Source organism: Lissotriton vulgaris, chromosome 5 (genome assembly GCF_964263255.1).
Source record: "Lissotriton vulgaris chromosome 5, aLisVul1.2, whole genome shotgun sequence".
NCBI lineage: Eukaryota > Metazoa > Chordata > Amphibia > Caudata > Salamandridae > Lissotriton > Lissotriton vulgaris.
Window position 1 is genome coordinate 1,022,053,959 of NC_141693.1, and position 19,520 is coordinate 1,022,073,478.

A 19,520-nucleotide genomic window follows, 5' to 3' on the forward strand; every position below is an offset into this window, starting at 1 on the left:
GGGCTGCTGGCGCAAGTCGCCTCTTAGTTCCCATTCTGAATAGTTACCAAATAAAGAGACGGGCGCTGGAAGCAGGAATCATAAGAACAGGATTTATTACTCATGAGGAGAGCCTGTCATTTCGGACACGAAACACAGTGTCTTTCGGGAGGTGCTCTAACAAGTGAGCTGAGACTTCGTCTTTTATACCTTACAAAACACTTGGCATTACAATCAGGACATTGTGACACAAAGAAAAGACATCCCCATAATCCTCGTGTCAATCCTACCCCACATATGCTTACAATAGAGACCCTTGAACTGTCGATAAGAGAGGGGGCAGTGACGCAGCTGAGTGTTCTGCTGATTATTAGGGTATGTGCGCCTGATCGTATCCCAAGGGGTGGGGAAGCCAGGATCAATAGTGGGTTCTTTGAAGAGGAGTGACTCCATACCATAAGGGGCAATAAACAGTTTCTTCCGGCTTAGGCGTTGGCCTCGGACATGTGTGGACAGTCCATCGCGGAGGGAGGGTTTACTAACAGAGGGGTTATTGATGAAAGGAAAGGAGGTGCTGGTCAGGTGCGGTCGTGACTCCCAAGGACGGGGTCTTGCAGAAGAAGAAGAGTTATGACTTGTCCATGCGAGGGAGGAGGGGAGAGCCAGGGTGCGCACAGGGACAGAGTCGCATAGAGAGAGAGGTATTATGACCCGCACATGAGAGAACGAGGGCAGTCAGATACAGCTGGGGGGGGGTTGTGTCAGCTGAGGCGAGGGATGCTTTTTCAATAAGGAACGGGGGGACTTTGCGTGGGTCAAGCAGGGGGGTTGCTTTTCGTAGCAGGGTCGCGCAGAGGGAGAGGGTTTCATGATCTATACATGTGAGAGGGGGGGGGGGGGGTTCAAATACGCGCAGGAGGGAAGCCGGGGATTCCGATGAGCGGGCAAACAGGGCCATGGTGCCTAAAATGGCTATCAGGTATATGTGGGCACGGGCTTTTACTGGCGGGGTGGCGTGGTTAACGTACAGGGAAGGGAATGGGAAAGGGCAAATGAACACTGCTTATGTACATCACTTTTCCTAATTTTCCACAGTCGCCGCTTTTTACATAACAGAGTTCATTTTCCTAATTAGTGGGGGGGGGGTGTACATATAAACGGGTGCTGTTAAGGAATTAGCATCTGTCAATACTAACATATGGCATATATTCATGGACAGTTGATGTGATTGGCAGAATGCAGCACATAGGGAATTGCATTTTGTTAAGTTCCTAACATTTAAATACACTACATAGCATAAATGCTTCTGACTTTCTCACTAATGTGACCAATGAATATTTTATCAAATAGTCGAGGGAGGAGTCCAGTTCAAATAAGATCTCTTCGTCACAGTGTCTTTTTAGCAGTGAGCCATCACTGGTAGGCTCTAGTCCGTGTCCTTATGTTGGCGCTGTTGAGCACCGGCGGTGGAGCTATAGGTCCAGCTCGGATCCATCCTTACGCGTTGCAGGGTGCGGTCAGTCCTCTGCTGTTAGACCACAGTCCTGTTCCCTAACCAGTCCTTTTAGTGGCGCCTTATGCTCGGCACCCATATTCCTGCGGCATACCCCATTTCCACCTGGATGCTGTTCTTCCTTTCGACAAAAAGTCACGTGGAAAAGAGGGTGTGTGGTTTCGATAGTCGATGGGAGTGAGGGGGCGGAGTGGGGGCAGATTTTCCTGGGACACACCAAAGGGACCAAGGGAGCAAAGGGTAACAAGCGGGCAGGCCCATCAATCGAGCTTGAAAAGGGGGACGGAGACTTCAGGCACGCGTGGGTAGGTGGACAAAAGGCTTCAGGACAGCCTTTCATCCTTTCGTTTTACCACATTGGAGAGTGCTGTCTCGTCCCGTATTCCTGTTGTGCTGTGGCTCCACCTTTGGTCGAGGTCGCATGTATCCCATGATCGGCGGCCAAGCTGTGTGTCACGTCCGACCCTCCTCCTCCAGTGGTCGTATATCTTTGAATAGGTACAAAACAAGCTTTAGAGAACTGGCAGGAGAAGACATTTATGCATGTGAATTCCTCCCTCAATCCTACGCAGACACGTTCATTGGTCACAGTCAGAAGTTTATTATCAAGCAGTGCATATGTCGGCATTCCTACTGAGCTTATGCCAAGCTTATTCATCGTCTATTCATGACATAAAAATAGATAGAAATTAGACTCCTATCAACTGCGCATTTTGTCACATTCATCCTTCCGGAACCTCCAGCGGACTTTGGTCTTTCAAACCCGGGCCTTAACAGTCTAACATTTCCCTCCAAAGCTGGCTATCCCTTTCAAAACTGGGATGGGGGCGCTATCGTCGGGGGTCAGGGTAAAAACAACGTTTTCCTGAGGGACGACAGTTACTCATTGTCACTATGTATATATCGGGGACAGTAGCTGGGGTCAATCAAGTGGGGCGGGGACGCTTCGGGCATTCGCGCTTGGGTGCAAAAGGGGGTGGGGCAATCTGGGCATCACGGGCCAATCTGGACATTGACGCTTGTCTCTAACAACAACAAAAATAGGGTGCCATTGACATATAGTTCCCCTTTTAAGAGGGCCAGATTAGGGGACCTTAGTCGTCTCACCTGTCCTTTCTTAGTCAATTCGAGTTCATTCATTTTGTAGAAAGGAGAGGTAGTAATATGGCAAATCACAATCATTTTATTTTCTGTCAATTTCACTGAACACCTTTGTGTTCACAGAGTATCCAATCAGACTGGTGCCAGCGGGGCACACATTTTTTATCACAAAAAGGAAGATGGAACAGGGGGACTCTCGTAGAGAGTGAGAGTCGTCCGCAACCTAAACGAGCCATTCAGTACACGTATGACATGTAGAGAGAGAGAGAGAGAGAGAGAGAGAGAGAGATGGAGGGGGAGAAAGAGAGAGAGAGAGAGAGAGAGACGTGTACGAAAATAGGTCATTTAGTGCGCTCACAACACAGAACAGCAGGGTCAGGTAGCACGGAAACACAAAACAGAGGGAAGACATAAATCCCTACACTACACATACACACACTCAAACAAGGGTTGGGAGGAGAACAGTACGTGTTTTACACAAAAAGAAAGATTCACGACAAAACATAGAACAGTTGTTGGCCAAACAAAAATCTCCTTGCGCATGCTGCGCATTTTTAATATCCTATTTATCCATGGGCTGAGCTCTTTTTACCTTTCCTCCTTTTCTTCTCGTTTGCCACTTTTGCGAGCGCTCCCAATTGCCAATACTTACACCTCGTTCAGCCGGTCAGAAATTAACCTGGTCGGGCTATTGTCCATAGGTGGATCTTAAACCACTTTTGAGTTTCTTCCTTTGGTTGGAGGTTCTCCAGGCTGAGGCAACAGAAGGTATTGATCAGGGGAACAGTCGGGCAGCTTCGTTATATCTATAAGAGGGTGAGAAGGAGGTGGTACATTTTGAACATCAACAATATTTCTAACTTCCCAGACGGGTGGTGCCTGGGTACCCTTACCTCAGGACTTTTCCTAGTCCTTTCCCTATCTAATTAAACGTCATAATCGCGTTATCTAGCGTGCTAATTTCGAGTCAATTTCCGTCATACAGTACCCGTCAAGTTTCTATGTCAGTCCATCCTCCCAGTCGTTATGCTCTAATGGAGGAACAGTCATATTTAAGTCTAGCGTCAGTACTATGCTCAAAGCTCCTCCTTCCCTTATCGTCGGTCGTTCGATCATCGCTCTTCCATCCTTCAGCCGACGTTCCGACGCGACCTGCAGACAGGAAGAGAAGAAGGGGGTGGGGGCAGCATTCAAAACACATCAGCTTGCATAAATCCGAGAATATTTTTACCAACCACATACTCGACCTATCTCCACGGGGTGCATTCTCTACCATCTCGGCGTTTAAGCCCAGAGGGACCAGCAGTGTTGGATAGATAATTGTTGATGGTCTGCGTATCTACATGAATCACCTGATCGTGGCTTTTTAGGTCATGTGCAAGGGTGGTGGTCAAGTGGCATTTCTTCGGTATCGTTCTAAGGGCGTCTGAAACACTTTTCCGGCTGTCTGTGACACATAACGTAGCTGCTAAGTATCGGACCCTTTTAACCTCCAACCTTAGTCATACTGCATGTATTTTACTCATGTTGGTGACAGTAGCCATACATTTCAATAACATTCATAAATACAAACGTTACAATAATATTTGCGTGTTCAAAAAAACTTTAATGAAAAGGTTGGCGCACAAATACGGGCCTACAACCCAGTGGGCCGGCTACGGAGCGGACTGGAACTGGGCATGAGGAGCGAAGTCGGTGGCCATTTATTTCATAAAGTGCAGCAGTGCAATGAAAATCATATCGGACTTTCTTAAGTGGCAAGTATAAGGCGTGTCAAGCGTTCAATAATATCATCTCATTATCCTACTATTTACTCAATACCTAACGGATATCAATTCATTGTTCAAATGCCCAATCAGTGCCTATTTCATACAAGTTCATTTCTTCCAACACATAATTAGTACCCACTCTAAATCAGTTCATCATCCCAACACATAATCAATGTTCATCTTATATCGCTATCTTTTCCAAGCACGTACTCAATATCCTTCTTATCTACTTTCATTGTCCAAAAACTGCATACATATCTCGGGGCATCAAAGCCGCGCAATCAGGGTGCAACAAGGTTTATTTAAAAAGTCTCATTTTGTGTCGGCGCCATTTTGGGCGAGGTCAGGCAAGTCCCTGCATAGTCAGATTGCCTCCACTGACTCGTAGTAGGACCAGAACCTTCCGTTGGTAGTTCAAAAGTTTTTCGCAATGTAGTAACAGTCTAACAATATGGACCATCAGTCAAAGAGTGGGGAGGGCGGTAACAATTTTTCCTACCGGGTCATTCTGGTGTTCCTCCGGAACTGAACAAGTCTGTGCCTTGGCTGTATTTTAGCCATTTCCAAACTGAGGCTGGCGCTGGCAGGAGTGCGCCGATGTCGCGGTTCCCAGTGAGGGGGACGGGGGCGCCCATGCGGAGGGATCGGGGTGCCCCCCGGCTCTCATAGAATCTTCAAAGTTGAGGAGAGAAGGCATGGGGCGTGTGCCCGTCCTGGGCAAAAAGACCGCTTTTCGATGTTGACCCTCTTTAAGCAAGAGCGTTGGGGTGTCGCTGGAAGCCTCCACCTGGAGGGAGGTGGGGGAGGGTCGTTCGCGCTGCCTCCCCCTTCCAGCGACCCTGCGCCGTTCCTCGGCTCCAGAACTTCGGTATTGGCCGTGCCGGCTGATGAAGATGGGGGGGGGTCGGTGGCTGAGGCAAGACATCCCCCCCTTTTTGACATGTGGCGGAACTACCTGAAACTCTCAGGCGTGGTCATGTGGCGGGACTACCTGTAACTGTCAGGGTTGTCCATGTGGCGGGACTACCTGCAACTTTCAGGGTTGTCCGACCTCGCCTTTTCTCCGGTCCTCGACGATGGCCAGATCAGGCAAGAGAGGGGGTGGGGGGTGGTCGGTGGCTGAGGCAAGACAGCTCCCCCCCCCCCGTGGCCTGCAGGGCAGCAGAGGAGGGAAAGGGGAGACCTCCATGATTCCTCGGGCCGTCCGCCCTACAGCCTCCCCTTTCGACCGCGGCCAGCCAAGCCCTGCACGCATCGAGGCCTCGCCTTCCGGATGGGCGTAACCGCGGACCTGTTGCACTTCGGGAGCTTCCGGAATGGGGGTAGGTGTCTTATTTATTTGTATCTATTTCATGTTACCGTTATTTGGGTGTGGCAAACAATGAGGCAGACATGTTGGGAGCAGGAATAGGCAGCGGAGCCTAGCTACCTCGTGGCTATTTTTGCTGTCAAACTTTTCGCCATTTTATATTTCTTATTACGAACTGTTTCTAATGTTTCTTATTTTTAGTGAAGTCGAAAGCTCATCAGGGGGTTACTGACTTAGCCCGATTTCTTTTTATTTTTCCTTCTTTTCCTTAGCGTGTTTCGAGCTAAAGTTTTCTGTTAGTAGGGTACGGTGATCACTTCATTTTTATATGTCCTTTCACTAGGGGTACTCCTGGACGGACCAGGTGAGTTACCTCCAATAAATGGTCCGGGTTGGAACTAGATTATCGATCAGAGGGGAACACATATCCTTCGTTAGGGTATCATCCTGGTCGGACCAAATGATGTACCTCCACTTACTAGGGTAGCCTCCTGGGCGGACCAGATGGGTTACTTCCAATAAATGGCCAACAAGTGGGGGCATGTGTCCTCCATTAGGGTAGCCTCCTGGACGGACCGGGTGAGCTACCCCCCAAATAATAGTCAATCAGTGGGGAGTGGGTAGGACTGACGGATTACAACGGGGACAAAAGTCTGCATCACCTACCCTTTTCTACCTGCAAAGACTAGACAGAATATTTCTATTCCACGTTGTTTGCAAACAGAAAATACCTCAAACAAACAATTCCTTGGACAACAATGTCCAGTCAATCAATCAATCAGTGGGGAGAAAAACAGGCATGACGGATTACAACGGGGACAAACGTCTGCATTACCTGCCCTTCGCCATCTGCAAAGGGAGACAGAATATTTCTATTCGTCTCTGTTTGTGGACAGGGAAGATCTCAAAGAGCAACAATCGATTATTTAATCGATTTCAAACAATCAGTGGGGAGAAAGGTAGGCATGACGGATTACAACGGGGACAAAAGTCTGCATTACCTACCCTTCTCTATCTGCAAAGAGAGACGAACGTTCCTATTCGCCGCTGTTTGCAAACAGAGAATGTCTCGTTCTCAAGAAGAGAACCAATATTTCAAGTAGCATCCAAAGCTAAATGAACCAATAACCAAACAATATCAGTATTTAAATACTGATTCCAATACAATCAATCAAACAATCAGATGGATAAAACCATCCTACCAATCAGGCGTAAAACGCCCTACTTAATCTTACCCGGACCGGACCATACGAACAGTTCTTCGTCTTCCTCCTCCAGCGCCCGATCGTTCTCTTACTCCATGCAGCATTCCTGTGGGATCCCAGTCAGGACAATAGGTCACTCGAGAGAGGTCCGTTCAGAATCGGTGAAGTTCATTCGATCGGCAGCCGGACGAGGGCCCTCTCAAGGCAGGTATACTCCGATCATTTATTATTATTATTATTATTTTATCAATTTATAGGGCGCAACAGCTACCCAAGAAGGGTTTCCCGGCGCCTAGACACAGCTGGAAATAAGGACAGAAAGGAGGGAACTGTGTGAGGTGGTTATTGTTCGTACAGCCAGGTCTTTACAAGCTTTCTAAATCTACAGTAGTTTTCTTCCTTCCGGATGCCTGGAAGAAGCGTGTTTAGATGTTCACTTCTTCGTCTGGATCTCTCTTACCGGACCTTATGTCACTGATGGACCCCGCGTTGGGACGCCAATTGTTGAAAGTGAGCCCATATTACTATCGATGCCCGGGCTGCTGGCGCAAGTCGCCTCTTAGTTCCCATTCTGAATAGTTACCAAATAAAGAGACGGGCGCTGGAAGCAGGAATCATAAGAACAGGATTTATTACTCATGAGGAGAGCCTGTCATTTCGGACACGAAACACAGTGTCTTTCGGGAGGTGCTCTAACAAGTGAGCTGAGACTTCGTCTTTTATACCTTACAAAACACTTGGCATTACAATCAGGACATTGTGACACAAAGAAAAGACATCCCCATAATCCTCGTGTCAATCCTACCCCACATATGCTTACAATAGAGACCCTTGAACTGTTGATAAGAGAGGGGGCAGTGACGCAGCTGAGTGTTCTGCTGATTATTAGGGTATGTGCGCCTGATCGTATCCCAAGGGGTGGGGAAGCCAGGATCAATAGTGGGTTCTTTGAAGAGGAGTGACTCCATACCATAAGGGGCAATAAACAGTTTCTTCCGGCTTAGGCGTTGGCCTCGGACATGTGTGGACAGTCCATCGCGGAGGGAGGGTTTACTAACAGAGGGGTTATTCATGAAAGGAAAGGAGGTGCTGGTCAGGTGCGGTCGTGACTCCCAAGGACGGGGTCTTGCAGAAGAAGAAGAGTTATGACTTGTCCATGCGAGGGAGGAGGGGAGAGCCAGGGTGCGCACAGGGACAGAGTCGCATAGAGAGAGAGGTCTTATGACCCGCACATGAGAGAACGAGGGCAGTCAGATACAGCTGGGGGGGGTTGTGTCAGCTGAGGCGAGGGATGCTTTTTCAAGAAGGAACGGGGGGGACTTTGCGTGGGTCAAGCAGGGGGGTTGCTTTTCGTAGCAGGGTCGCGCAGAGGGAGAGGGTTTCATGATCTATACATGTGAGAGGGGGGGGGGTTCAAATACGCGCAGGAGGGAAGCCGGGGATTCCGATGAGCGGGCAAACAGGGCCATGGTGCCTAAAATGGCTATCAGGTATATGTGGGCGCGGGCTTTTACTGGCGGGGTGGCGTGGTTAACGTACAGGGAAGGGAATGGGAAAGGGCAAATGAACACTGCTTATGTACATCACTTTTCCTAATTTTCCACAAGTAACCTTTCAAAGTACCTCCCTTTCTGTTTTTTTTTTTTAACGACTAAGTCGGTCATATGTTACTATAATGACTGAATGATGGATTAATTGTAGTAGGGGACAACTTCAGCGTGTGCTCTTTCTTCCAGAATCTTATGGAAAGTTTGGATGCGCTACTTTGTGGAGATGGATCTGAAAGTCTGAAAAGTTTATGTTTGAAGCTGCTACTTTGCTTAGTAACTGTAAGTAAGTCAAATATGTATTATTTATCAGTGATAGGGTATAGATCAATGTTGTTTTTTATAATTATCTGGCTGTTTAGTAAAGTTACATGAAGGCCATATACTTTTTGTGTAAGGCAAAATCCTAAATGAACTGCCTTTTAATACTTGATATTTTAGAAATTAGGATCTTTTCAAGACTTCCCATAACACCCTTTGAAGTCATTGAAATAACTCGTAGTCTCTAAGAAATGTACATTTCTACTTCTAGAAATGTAAATGTACATTATCTAAAATTGTATTCCTGTCTTCATGAAGCTGCATAACTTTCTACATTACCTTGTTCTTCATTTCATTGCCATAGAAATGGTACATTTATTTATACATATATCTTTCTGTCTCTAGCACTTGCTGCCTCTCACACTGTGTGTATGTAACTTTCTCTCTTTCGTTCGTTTGTAGAATTTAAATGCATTCCCATTAAAAGAACAATTGCACACATCTTCATCTGTTGTTTATTCCTTCACCACACAGATCTCCCCAGGACTTTTTTAAGTGGTTTCTTAGCTTAAGCTGTAAAAGCCACCATTTAAGTTGACCAGGATATGCTCTAAATCAACATCTTCCATGTCCCTTTACAGCCCCCTCCTTGATTTTGAAAACTGCAGGAAAACTCCCCTATGACACTGCAACACCTTTCAGATTCACTCTATTGAGTCAGGTAGAATATGATGCAAAGAGGAGGGTCGGTGCATACAGGTTTACCTTTATACTCGGATAATTACACTAGAATTTACATGTGTTATGAAATGGGTTATGTATTTTTAGCATTCTGTATTTTTATAGGCTAGAATTAAGAGGTTTTAAAAAAAGCTTATCCCAAACCTTACATTTGCCCTTTCCCTACTGTATTGTACACAATGTATGTAATCTTAAATTAATTCCACACAGGTTGTTGTGTCTTAACTGGATCAATACAGGCTCCATGCGTATGTCATGACGAATAAGCTTGTAATTGATGCATCTGTTTCACAAATGTCTAGGTTGGCTAAAAATGGACAGAGGATTTGAGCTCTATGAGGGTGTCAGTATCTCGAAATTCATTTACTTTTCCTCACAAAAGCTTTAACACGGTGTTAAATAGTTTTAGTCGCCACCCTTAAATCTAAAGGCTGTGAATGCTAATTGCCTATGTGCGTTCCGGATATTACATTGGATAGCCACCATTACAGGTAAGTAGCTCATTTAGGTAATGTGAATAACAATATAGAAATAACCCCATAAAGCACCCTCTTTCCTATTGCAGGTTATGAAATACATTGAGTTCTAATATAAGTAGCTCAAATGTTTTCGGACAGAATTGGCTTGTCTGGAAATATCTTACAAGTGAAGCACTTTTTATGAAGGAAAACTAAAGCCTACCATTCATGAAGAGAAAAATATATTAGTTCTAAAAATATAAACGTTGGCTGTCAAAGGAAGATGAAATTGCAAACAGATAGTACTGTATTTGTTGGTTTACAAAGAATTATCAGAGGCTCACAGTTTCACTCTTGGAACTTGGCTTGGCGCATCATATTTTTTTGTTTCCAAACTGAGTTGATATTTTGTATATTCTTATCCCCACTGGGCGCGTAGTTGCATCTGAATATGAATGTTCCTTTCACAACAAATATAAAAGCTGTATTTGTTTGCACAGGGAACTATGAACTCCTTGGATATAGAGAAAACCAATTACTCATTATAGTCATCATTATAGTCATCATTACACACTTCAATTCTCTACCCAAACACCTTTACTCTACCTTTGCTGTGCTTCCTGGATAACCTGGATGTGACCTCTGAAATGCAAATGAACATTGTTTTGCCATACTGAATACTGTTTTAGATAAATATTCCCATGTCTTTGCGAGACTATCAAGCAGTGAGCTACAGGGCAGCACCGTTAGATGGCAAAGAAATAATTCTCGTGTCTTACTCTGCCAAGAATATCTTATGGTGCCTGGTTCTGTAGACATTGGAATTATTTGATGCATAAAACAGCCTGCATGAGGTCGACATATTTCGTGCCTAGTTAGCCCCTAACGGGTCTGGTGGCACTTCATCAGGACCAAGGAATATAAATAGGTACTCTGGCACTATTGCAATACTGGTTCAGTCATTACCAGTTAGTAACCAGATGCAGTTAAGTACCCCGGGCCAGAGGATCCCGAGGAGAAAGACCCCAACAATGTAGGGCTTAAGGCTGACTGGGATGGCAGGCCTGGTCCCTTGATAATAAATAAAATAAGTTAGGGTAACCCTAGACCTATTTTATCCTTCACACTCACTGCACTACCTAGCCCACACACCCGCACTCACCCTACGGCTTCATCACCTAAAGGTCCCCGCCAAAGAGGCCCTTCGCGGGTGCCCGTCGGGCATTGCAGCACTGGCCAGACGAGGAGCAGGCCCAATGATGAAGCATGACATCCTTCGGGGTGTGTGAGGGCACTTTTTAGAAAAGACCTTCCTTTCCCCTCCCTTAGGAACTGCACTCTCTCATGAATCACACTGTTACAGTGGAGCATGTGTGCAGGGCCTGTTTAAATATAGCTCCTGGTTCCCCTTGTTTAATACATGGTCTTAAAGATAGCAGCCCTCCCCCTACATCAAAATTTGGAATTCATGTTAGCATCTCATCTGAAACTCGATACACCTCTTCTTCTCCCCTGTAACTTCTATCCCAAGATATTTAAACTTTTCTTTAATTATTTTGATGTACCTGGTTTGAATCTACTTTATATCCCACTCATTTATTGTCATGAAAATGCATTTGCTCTACTTTACTCTGCGGGTTCTCTAAACTTATCTAAAGGAGTGTGGGAATTGTTTCAGGTGGTACTGCTGCATACAAGAGGATGTCCGCATAGAGCAATATCCTGTACTCCCATCTTTCAAACAGAAAAACTCCTTCAATTTGGGATTAGATCCTTACCAGCAGGCCAGAGGTTCAATGCAAAGTGCAAAAAAGTGGGGACAATGGACAGCCTTTTAATGTTCTCCTATCCAATTTAAACATGGGGGAGAGTACCCAAATCAGTATCACTGTTGCAATGGAAGCTTTGTACAGGAGGTTCACCAATGCCTTTGATGGAAAGGCCAAATGCAAAGTGTTTGCAAGACACAGTTTAAATATCCTAAATCTATGGAAGCAAATGCCTGAGGAGTTTCAGCCTTGTTAATGAGGCAAAGCCTAGTCCTTCTGGGTCAACCATGTAAAGACTTGAAAAAGTTTAATTGCTAGTATTTTGAGCAGTGTTTCTACTTCTTTGTTGAGTAATGATATTGATTAATGTGATGAGCAGTCAAGCCTGGGTTTACTGCTTATGAATGACCATTTAACAGCATGTTGGAAGTCTAGCTGTAGTCCATCTCCCCCCAACCCACCCCCATTACTCCCCTCTTCACGGGCCTCTTTACACCTTATGTTTAAACAATTCTTCCCCTTTCTAAGGAAGCGATCAAGGAGTTGGATTGTGCCCCTTCTCCTTCTTTAACTCCATTTCCTTGAAGGAGTCTCTAACAGCCAAAGAGGTGGAATGTTCTCTCTCCTCCTTTAACTCCATTTCCTTGCAGGAGTCTCTAACAGACATCAGAGTCTAAAATCTGGCTCACCAGCGGACCCCTGCCCGATTTTCTGTTAATTATGGTGACACAGGGAATCAATCAACTGGTAAACAAGCTGCTCAACGATTCTCTTGCGTCTGTGGTGATCCCCACAGTCTGGAACAGGCAAAGATTCTTCCACTCTTGAAGAAGCCTTCGGAGGACCCCAATTTGCCGAGTAACTATAGGCCAATTTTCTTGCTCCCTGCATTTTCTAAGTTAGAGAAATTTGTTAAAGGCAACTCTCCTGCTATTTGGAAACTAACAATATCCTACATCCTGGTCAGTCAGGTTTTTGGCGGAATTCGAGTACTGAGATTGTCCGTCCTGAGGTTACTGAGCAAATAAAATATACTGATTTTGTTAAGTCAATCAGCAACCTTTGACATAGTACCTCATTTCTGTTTCTTGGGCCGCCTCCTTAGGATTGGAGTAAAGGGGTTGGCACTTAAGTGGATGGCCTTCTTTTTGAACAACAAAGAATAGGAGGTACAGCTTCTTCCTTTTGCATCTGGCAAAAAGGCTATTACAGTTGGAGTTCCTCAGGGCTCTGCCCTTCACCCTACTGTGTTCAATATCTATCTTACTCCTCTCACCCTTTTGGTTGAGTCATTCAGTGCCAATATAATATCATATGCAAATGAATCCCAAGTTCTGTTTACATTCCAGCAAGGTGAGGATTTTGACCCTGATTCAATCAAGCCTTGCCTGACTGTTGTGTTTGCTTGGATGCATCAGAAACAGCTGATGTGTAACACGGACAAGACTGAATACTCTTTTTTGGCACCCCGACCCGTAACAACTGGCCGGCATGCTGGCCGATTGTAGCCCCCCTTCCAGTTTCTCATTCAAAAGTGGGCAAGAACTTAGGGTTTAAGTTCGAGAATCTGTTAACTTTCCAACTTCCGATTAGTTTGGTGGGAGGAAGGTTTTGGCCTCTTGCAAGCACTGAAAAACTTGCTGTTTTTTTGTGTCTTATCCAGCCTGGAATTTTTTTTATCAAGGTGCTCCTTACTTCTTGCTTGGATTATGCAAATGCTTTCTTTCTTGAACTTCTAGACTGTGCCATCCATACGTTTTAGGTGGTACGGACTGCTGCAGAATTATTTTTATTGAATCTTCCTCCGAGAACCAGGACCTCTAATCATCTTCATTCTTTGCACTGGCTCCCTGTTAAGAAGAGAATTCTGTTCAAGTCAATGCTGCTGACTTTCCGTGCTTTAAATAACATTGGCCCAAGCTACTTGTCTTCTACAGTCTATTTGTATTGCCCCGCTAGGAATCGTCGGTCCTTTAATCAGACCATAGCAAGCGCGCTGAGAGTCAATAGGGTAGTGAGCGGTGGGCACGCATTCTCTTTCCTGGGTCCCTCTGGACGGAATAAACTTCCCCAGTATTTGAGGTGACGGTCTGAGCACATTTTCAAAAAGAAGCTAAAACATGGCTTTTTACCCTATAATAAATGATGTGCTTCTGGACTAGTGCCGGGCCACCCCTAGAAGCATCTGTACATTCTATGAAGCTTGTTCATCATCATCCTTATCATCTGCTGGCCTACTGAGTGGTCCTGAAGCCTTTTGCTTTGAAGAGGTTTTGTGTCCTTTATCACTTTCACAATCTATTTCTCCTCCTCTAGGGATACCCTCTCTTCACTTATTATCCAAGTAGTATGTTGCTTTCCTCACCAGATATGGTTGTGTAGAAATCAGCAAAGCCCTTCTTAATTTCTTTATCAGTGGAGACCATCCCTCCCTCCATGTTAACTATTTCACCAACCAATATGGCTTCTTCTTATCTCTTTTTTAATCCGACCAAAAGGCATATCACCTTATCCCTAACTTCATATAGATTGTACTATGTGTTTAAGTAGTGCCGCTTCACTGCATTGATTACCTCATCAATATAGGCATTTTGAGATAACTCAAGTCACCTCACATATATGTCAAGTTGAGGTTGGAGGAAGTAGATCAGGGACCAAGATGTGAAGTTGTGTGTCACCGAACATAAGAAGTTGTCGTCCTCACGTCCGTTCCTCTTTGAGTTGTGGATGTGGACTCGATCTCAAGGCCATTCTTAAGAGAAGTCCACTTTGGGGTTGAAGTACTTTAGTAATCCCAAATAAAGTCCAAACATAGGCACTAAAAAAGTTAAGCAATACAATCCCGTTCTGCCATTCTGTATGTAAAGAGAAGATGTGAGGGCTTCCTAATGTCAGTTGGTCTCCCTTTAGGTTTCAGCTTGCAGAGCCAATTTCCTCGACTGAAGTTAGTGACCTGACTACTCCCCCCGAGTTTCCCAGACTAAGGGTGACGCTGCAGCAGATTGATGATTTCAAGGAGGAACATGCTGTAGTTGTTGATACACTTCCAGCTCCGTCTGTTGTGCCTTTGGGCTCCAAGGAACAGCAGGCTCTCTCTAGATGGACTACCACAGTGGATCTAACCTTGGTGACCCGGGCCCCATACCAACTCCAGTACATGTGTCAACTCCAGCTTCAGGTCCTGCACTCGGACATTGCTCCTTGATGTCGGTACCGACTCTACTGGCACTAAATTCTGATGTGTGACCCTGACTTGGTCAAAGCCTGATCTTGCCCATCGGTGAATAGGCAGGTGCTGGGCTCCTTAGACCAATGCCTCACAATCCTGATTTTCTCACTAAGCACCCCACCGTAGAGAGCCTGGTGTTTCAAGCTTTAACCAGTAAGGTGAACTCCAAACCACAACTCCTCCTCCAATTCCAAGAGGATTGAAGCCTGTTTTTAACCAACATTCTCCTTTGCTAGCCTGGCTTGAAGATCTGTCAATGTGATCTGTCTGTTGGATCACTAAAAACATGCTCTCTATGATATGGCCACTGAGATCTTGCTGATGTCCAGAAGGACCTGTCTGACTCAAAAAGTTCTTGATTTTACCAAATGTTTGATTTGTCTTTGTGTAGGTACTACTGATTATCTGGGAAGGGTCTGTTGGCACCAGTTGTCTGTTATGTCACCACTCATGTATGCACTCAACAGGACATTTTGGAACTGTTCAAACCTTTCTCATGGATATGCCCTTGATAGCTCAGGTTTTTGGTGAAAAGGCCGATTCTGCCCTGCAGCATTTTAGGGACAGTAGACCCATGGTACACTCTGTCTTCTGACCCCTGCCAAGGAGTTCCCACATGAGTTGAGAAAAATCAGAAGCTACTCAATGGAGCTGCCATACAAGACAACCGCTACATCAGTCTTTCTTGTCCTTTTGAGGCCAGGGGTCTGCAGGCGACTCGTAGGACACCAGGGGCACCAGTCCTCCCATTCCCCTCCCGCACCCCGCTTCCCCCTTGCAGCATCCATTGCACAATTTAGAGCCTCAAAACATGACCCACATGCTCACCACCACACCTTACACATACTCCTTCCATCCTTAACATACACAAAAAACATAAACAACACACCCCTGTTCACAACTGTGCATCTCTGTCTATTGTACAAGACTACCACAATAATACCTGCACAGCCCAACACTTTGCACACATACTGTCCCCACCATCTGTACACACACACATACAACATGCCTTCTAAGCCTGTTGAACTAGCATAATGGAATAGACAAACACTATTGCTCTTTCAATACATATAATAACATCACCAGTAATCCACCTACTACAGCAAAGTATACTGCTCACTCTTTCAGAAAGCAAATTCAGACAACCACTAAAATATAATCTCTAAACTGCCTGCTAATTAATGCACAATCTCTTTCTAAAACGAGCACCACATCTGACGTACTCACAGACATACAACATGACTTGTTACCCATAACCCTTCATGGTTGGGGATGACATTGTCCCAGTATTGCACAAAGCGGTTCCTCCAGGCTATCAAACTCTCACACAATTGCAAAGGCAAAAGAGGAGGCGGAATTGCTGTTGTATTCAAGGAAACCCATCTCACCAAAGCTAAGGATATTTCCATTCAAGGTTGTAAGGCCCTCATCACCTGATGCAAAGCTACATCAACTTTCTCCTGTAGCTTCCTCCTTTTTAACTGACTGCCGCCACCTAGCAATGGAACATTCCAAGACCCATTTCTAGACACAGTTTCAAACTTTTGGACATTATACTTCAACCTATGTATCCCTGATGACCTAAACATGTAGTTTGATAAACCTAGTATACCCCATTCCTAGAACTATCATCACTAACTTAGAACTAATCACTTTCCAAAGGATTACTCCAGCAATGTGGTCAGACCTCCATCTGGCAGCTTTCCAACACAAGCCACCACTACTCTCCACACCTAAGGCCACCTTACCAGCAAGCACAAGTACATTTTACGGCATAGAGGACATTAGTGGTGTTATAATGTGTAATAATAGATAACCTGTGAGTAGTATTCCTGGTTGTAAACGTTTTAGCATTAGCAATTTGTTCACATATTGACCATTAGCCACACTTAAAGTGTTCTCTTATAGCTGGTATATCCCAGTTAGCAGTCACCATTTTCAGAACTGTTTATTTAGAATAATGGGATTTGCCCTACTGGATTTAATGTTTTTTATTCCCCCATAAAGTAAACAGTGGTTTATTGAGAAGCATCCCTATCGCTGATAATATATGTCAATTTTTTAGAATGATTTTGTAATTTAATTTTAAAACGCTATATTCTTTTCAGTGTTGCTATAACTCTGAGTTATAGTTGCTTACTGCAAATACATACATTCATGGTGTGCACACACACTTCAATATGTTTCCATTGTTTGGAGTGTTTGCCTAGTGCATTTTTGGGGATTTGTAAAGCAGTAATGTTGACGTTTTGTTCTTTATACAGGTGACGGACAACATCAGCCAGAACACAATTTTGGAATATGTTATGATTAATAGCATATTTGAGGCTATACTACAGGTAGGAAATGATAGTTTTATGTGATATTTGTCATATTAAGTATGCAGAGTAGTGTTTTTTTTGTTTCCCATCACTCTCTTAGCTTGGAGGACAAGACCTACTACTGACCAGAATTTACCGACTTGGTTCCATGAGACATCCTGTGCCCATTAAAACTTCAATCTTACATTACGTGCACATTGCACAGTGGAAAAGTGTGGCTCAGGGGTTAGAGGCGGCAGACCCGGAAGCTGAGATCGGCCCTGGACCATGGTTCAATTCCCCGCCTCGGCGGGTCTTGGGCTAAAAATTCCACGGACTCGATAATTCTCGCTCCAGTGCCTTCTCGACTCATGGGTTCACACTCTGCGACTCTGGGCAATAGCTTGCTTAATCTCCACAACGGCCCTTCGCGGCGGGATGCCTGGCTTTCACCTTGTGGATACCCTGCCGGGGTTATCTCACAGGGGAATACCAGGACGGGTTCCCTAAGCAAGCGCCGGGACACCCACTGCGGGTTGCTGTGCGCTATATAAGCTCAAATACATTTACATTGTTAGTTAATTGCACATGTCAACCATTTAAACTGATTGAACATCAAAGAGTGCACATTTTCATTTATCAAAGAGTTACAAAATATTCACAATGACTTGACAGTACATTTTCCTTGTATTTTAATGCTCCACTCTCTAACTCTAGCCCCTTCCTTTTAAGTGCGACTGATCTATTAAATAGATTTCGGTTTAATATTGTGTGCAACTGTTTTGTCAGCTAGCTTTTGCCTTTAGACACACCTCTCCTCTTACTACATTTACATTACACAGGAAGGAAAACTGGTAATATAATTTGGGTATGATCCTTATACTAGCTAAATTGTGATTGACAAGAGCATGTGAAGCGAAGGCCATCTCCCCAAGGTATATAAATGTGAGTTTGCTTGCTGCAACAATTTTCCTGGGTGTTTTTGATAAGGCCCAGAGATGAGTACATGTGCCTCAAAAGAAGCAGTGTGCTTCTTGCTGAAAACTGCTGCATTGAAAAACATTCATCACTAAAACATCTTTTAATTACCTCGACTACGTAATCTAATCATATTTATTTTATTTTACTTTTTTTTTTTTTTTTTTTTTAACAGATCTTTATTGACAGTAAAGCCTTCGACAACACCAGCACTATTACTTAAGCATAAGTACACACCACGATCAACATCATATACACAGAATCAAGTAGGCATCAATAGTACACAGCCTTAGTGCCAGCATCCCTGAGGCCTGGCGGCAAAGTAGAATGGAGGTAGTGCAATGGTGCCAATCAATGACTCTCAGTGCAAGTGGTGTACTGCAGTGGTGTGCCAACTGGCAATCCATTTGTCCATGTGCTAGTCTGCGATCCAACGACCTGGTTACGCTAAGAGATTAAACAACCCCAACCAATCCCCCCCCCCCGCCCGCGTGTGTGTGACAGTGCGCCTACCCAACCCATCCCGACTATATCACCTCCCGAGTGTTCCTACCCCGTGTCCCCATTCCGTCCCCCCCATGAACCTACTCTTGTACCACTACCCACCAGCAGCTCGTCAACTGGCACTCACAGCTACCCTTAGTCAACCAGGGGCCTCCCCCTTCCCACCTCCCCTATGTCTCCGATTCCAGAGTGGGCCTCGATTTCCACCACTCCGTCTAGCAGTTCCGTCTCCTCTGCGGAGTCAGAGTCTTCCTCTTCGCTTCTTTGCCTGTAATCTTTGTAGAGGTCCCAAAAGTTCTTGGGCCTACTTCTGGGCGGAAGAAGGTCGCTATACAGTTCCGTCTGGGTACAACAGAACTGCAGGTCTCCTAGCCATGCAGTTTTGGTGGGGAGGGGCCCCCTCATCCAGCACGCCGCCACCACTCGTCTGGCAAGGAGCAGCGCCAGGTCCACCAGACGACGCAGTCCCGGGGCCAGCGGTTTCGAGTAACCTAGTAGCGCCAAGGCAGGGGCTCGAGACAACGGCTCCCCTAGCATTTGATCGAGTTCCGCAAAGACCTCAGCCCAGAATGCCTGCACTCCAGGGCAAAGCCATGCCAGATGGAAAAAATCGGCTGTCTGAGTCCGGCAGCGCTCGCACTCGGCCGATGCGCGAAGGCCATAGCGATGTAGGCGAGCAGGAGTGTAATACACTCGTTGTAAATATTTAAAATGCACCAGACGGTGCCGACCATTAAGAGAAATCTTGCGCGTGCTTTTGCAGCAGTAGCGCCACATTCCATCGTCTATAGGGGATTGCAGGTCTACCTGCCAGGCCTCTCTGGCCTTTGACGGTTGCAGACGTTGCTGGGCCACAC

The 19,520-nt window shown here is 45.4% G+C and overlaps 1 protein-coding gene across 2 annotated transcripts in view; it reads left to right on the forward strand.

Annotated features, from left to right (window-relative positions):
• ARMH3 (armadillo like helical domain containing 3) overlaps positions 1–19,520 on the forward strand; it is a 624,464-nt gene that overhangs the window by 212,374 nt on the left and 392,570 nt on the right. Inside the window, exons 6-7 of one of the 2 annotated variants that reach the window (XM_086922652.1) lie at positions 8,613–8,705; positions 17,146–17,220. In XM_086922652.1, the coding sequence (XP_086778778.1) occupies positions 8,613–8,705; positions 17,146–17,220 (168 nt within the window). The remainder of the gene's footprint in view (positions 1–8,612; positions 8,706–17,145; positions 17,221–19,520) is intronic. The other variant, XM_086922653.1, reaches the window with a different exon arrangement.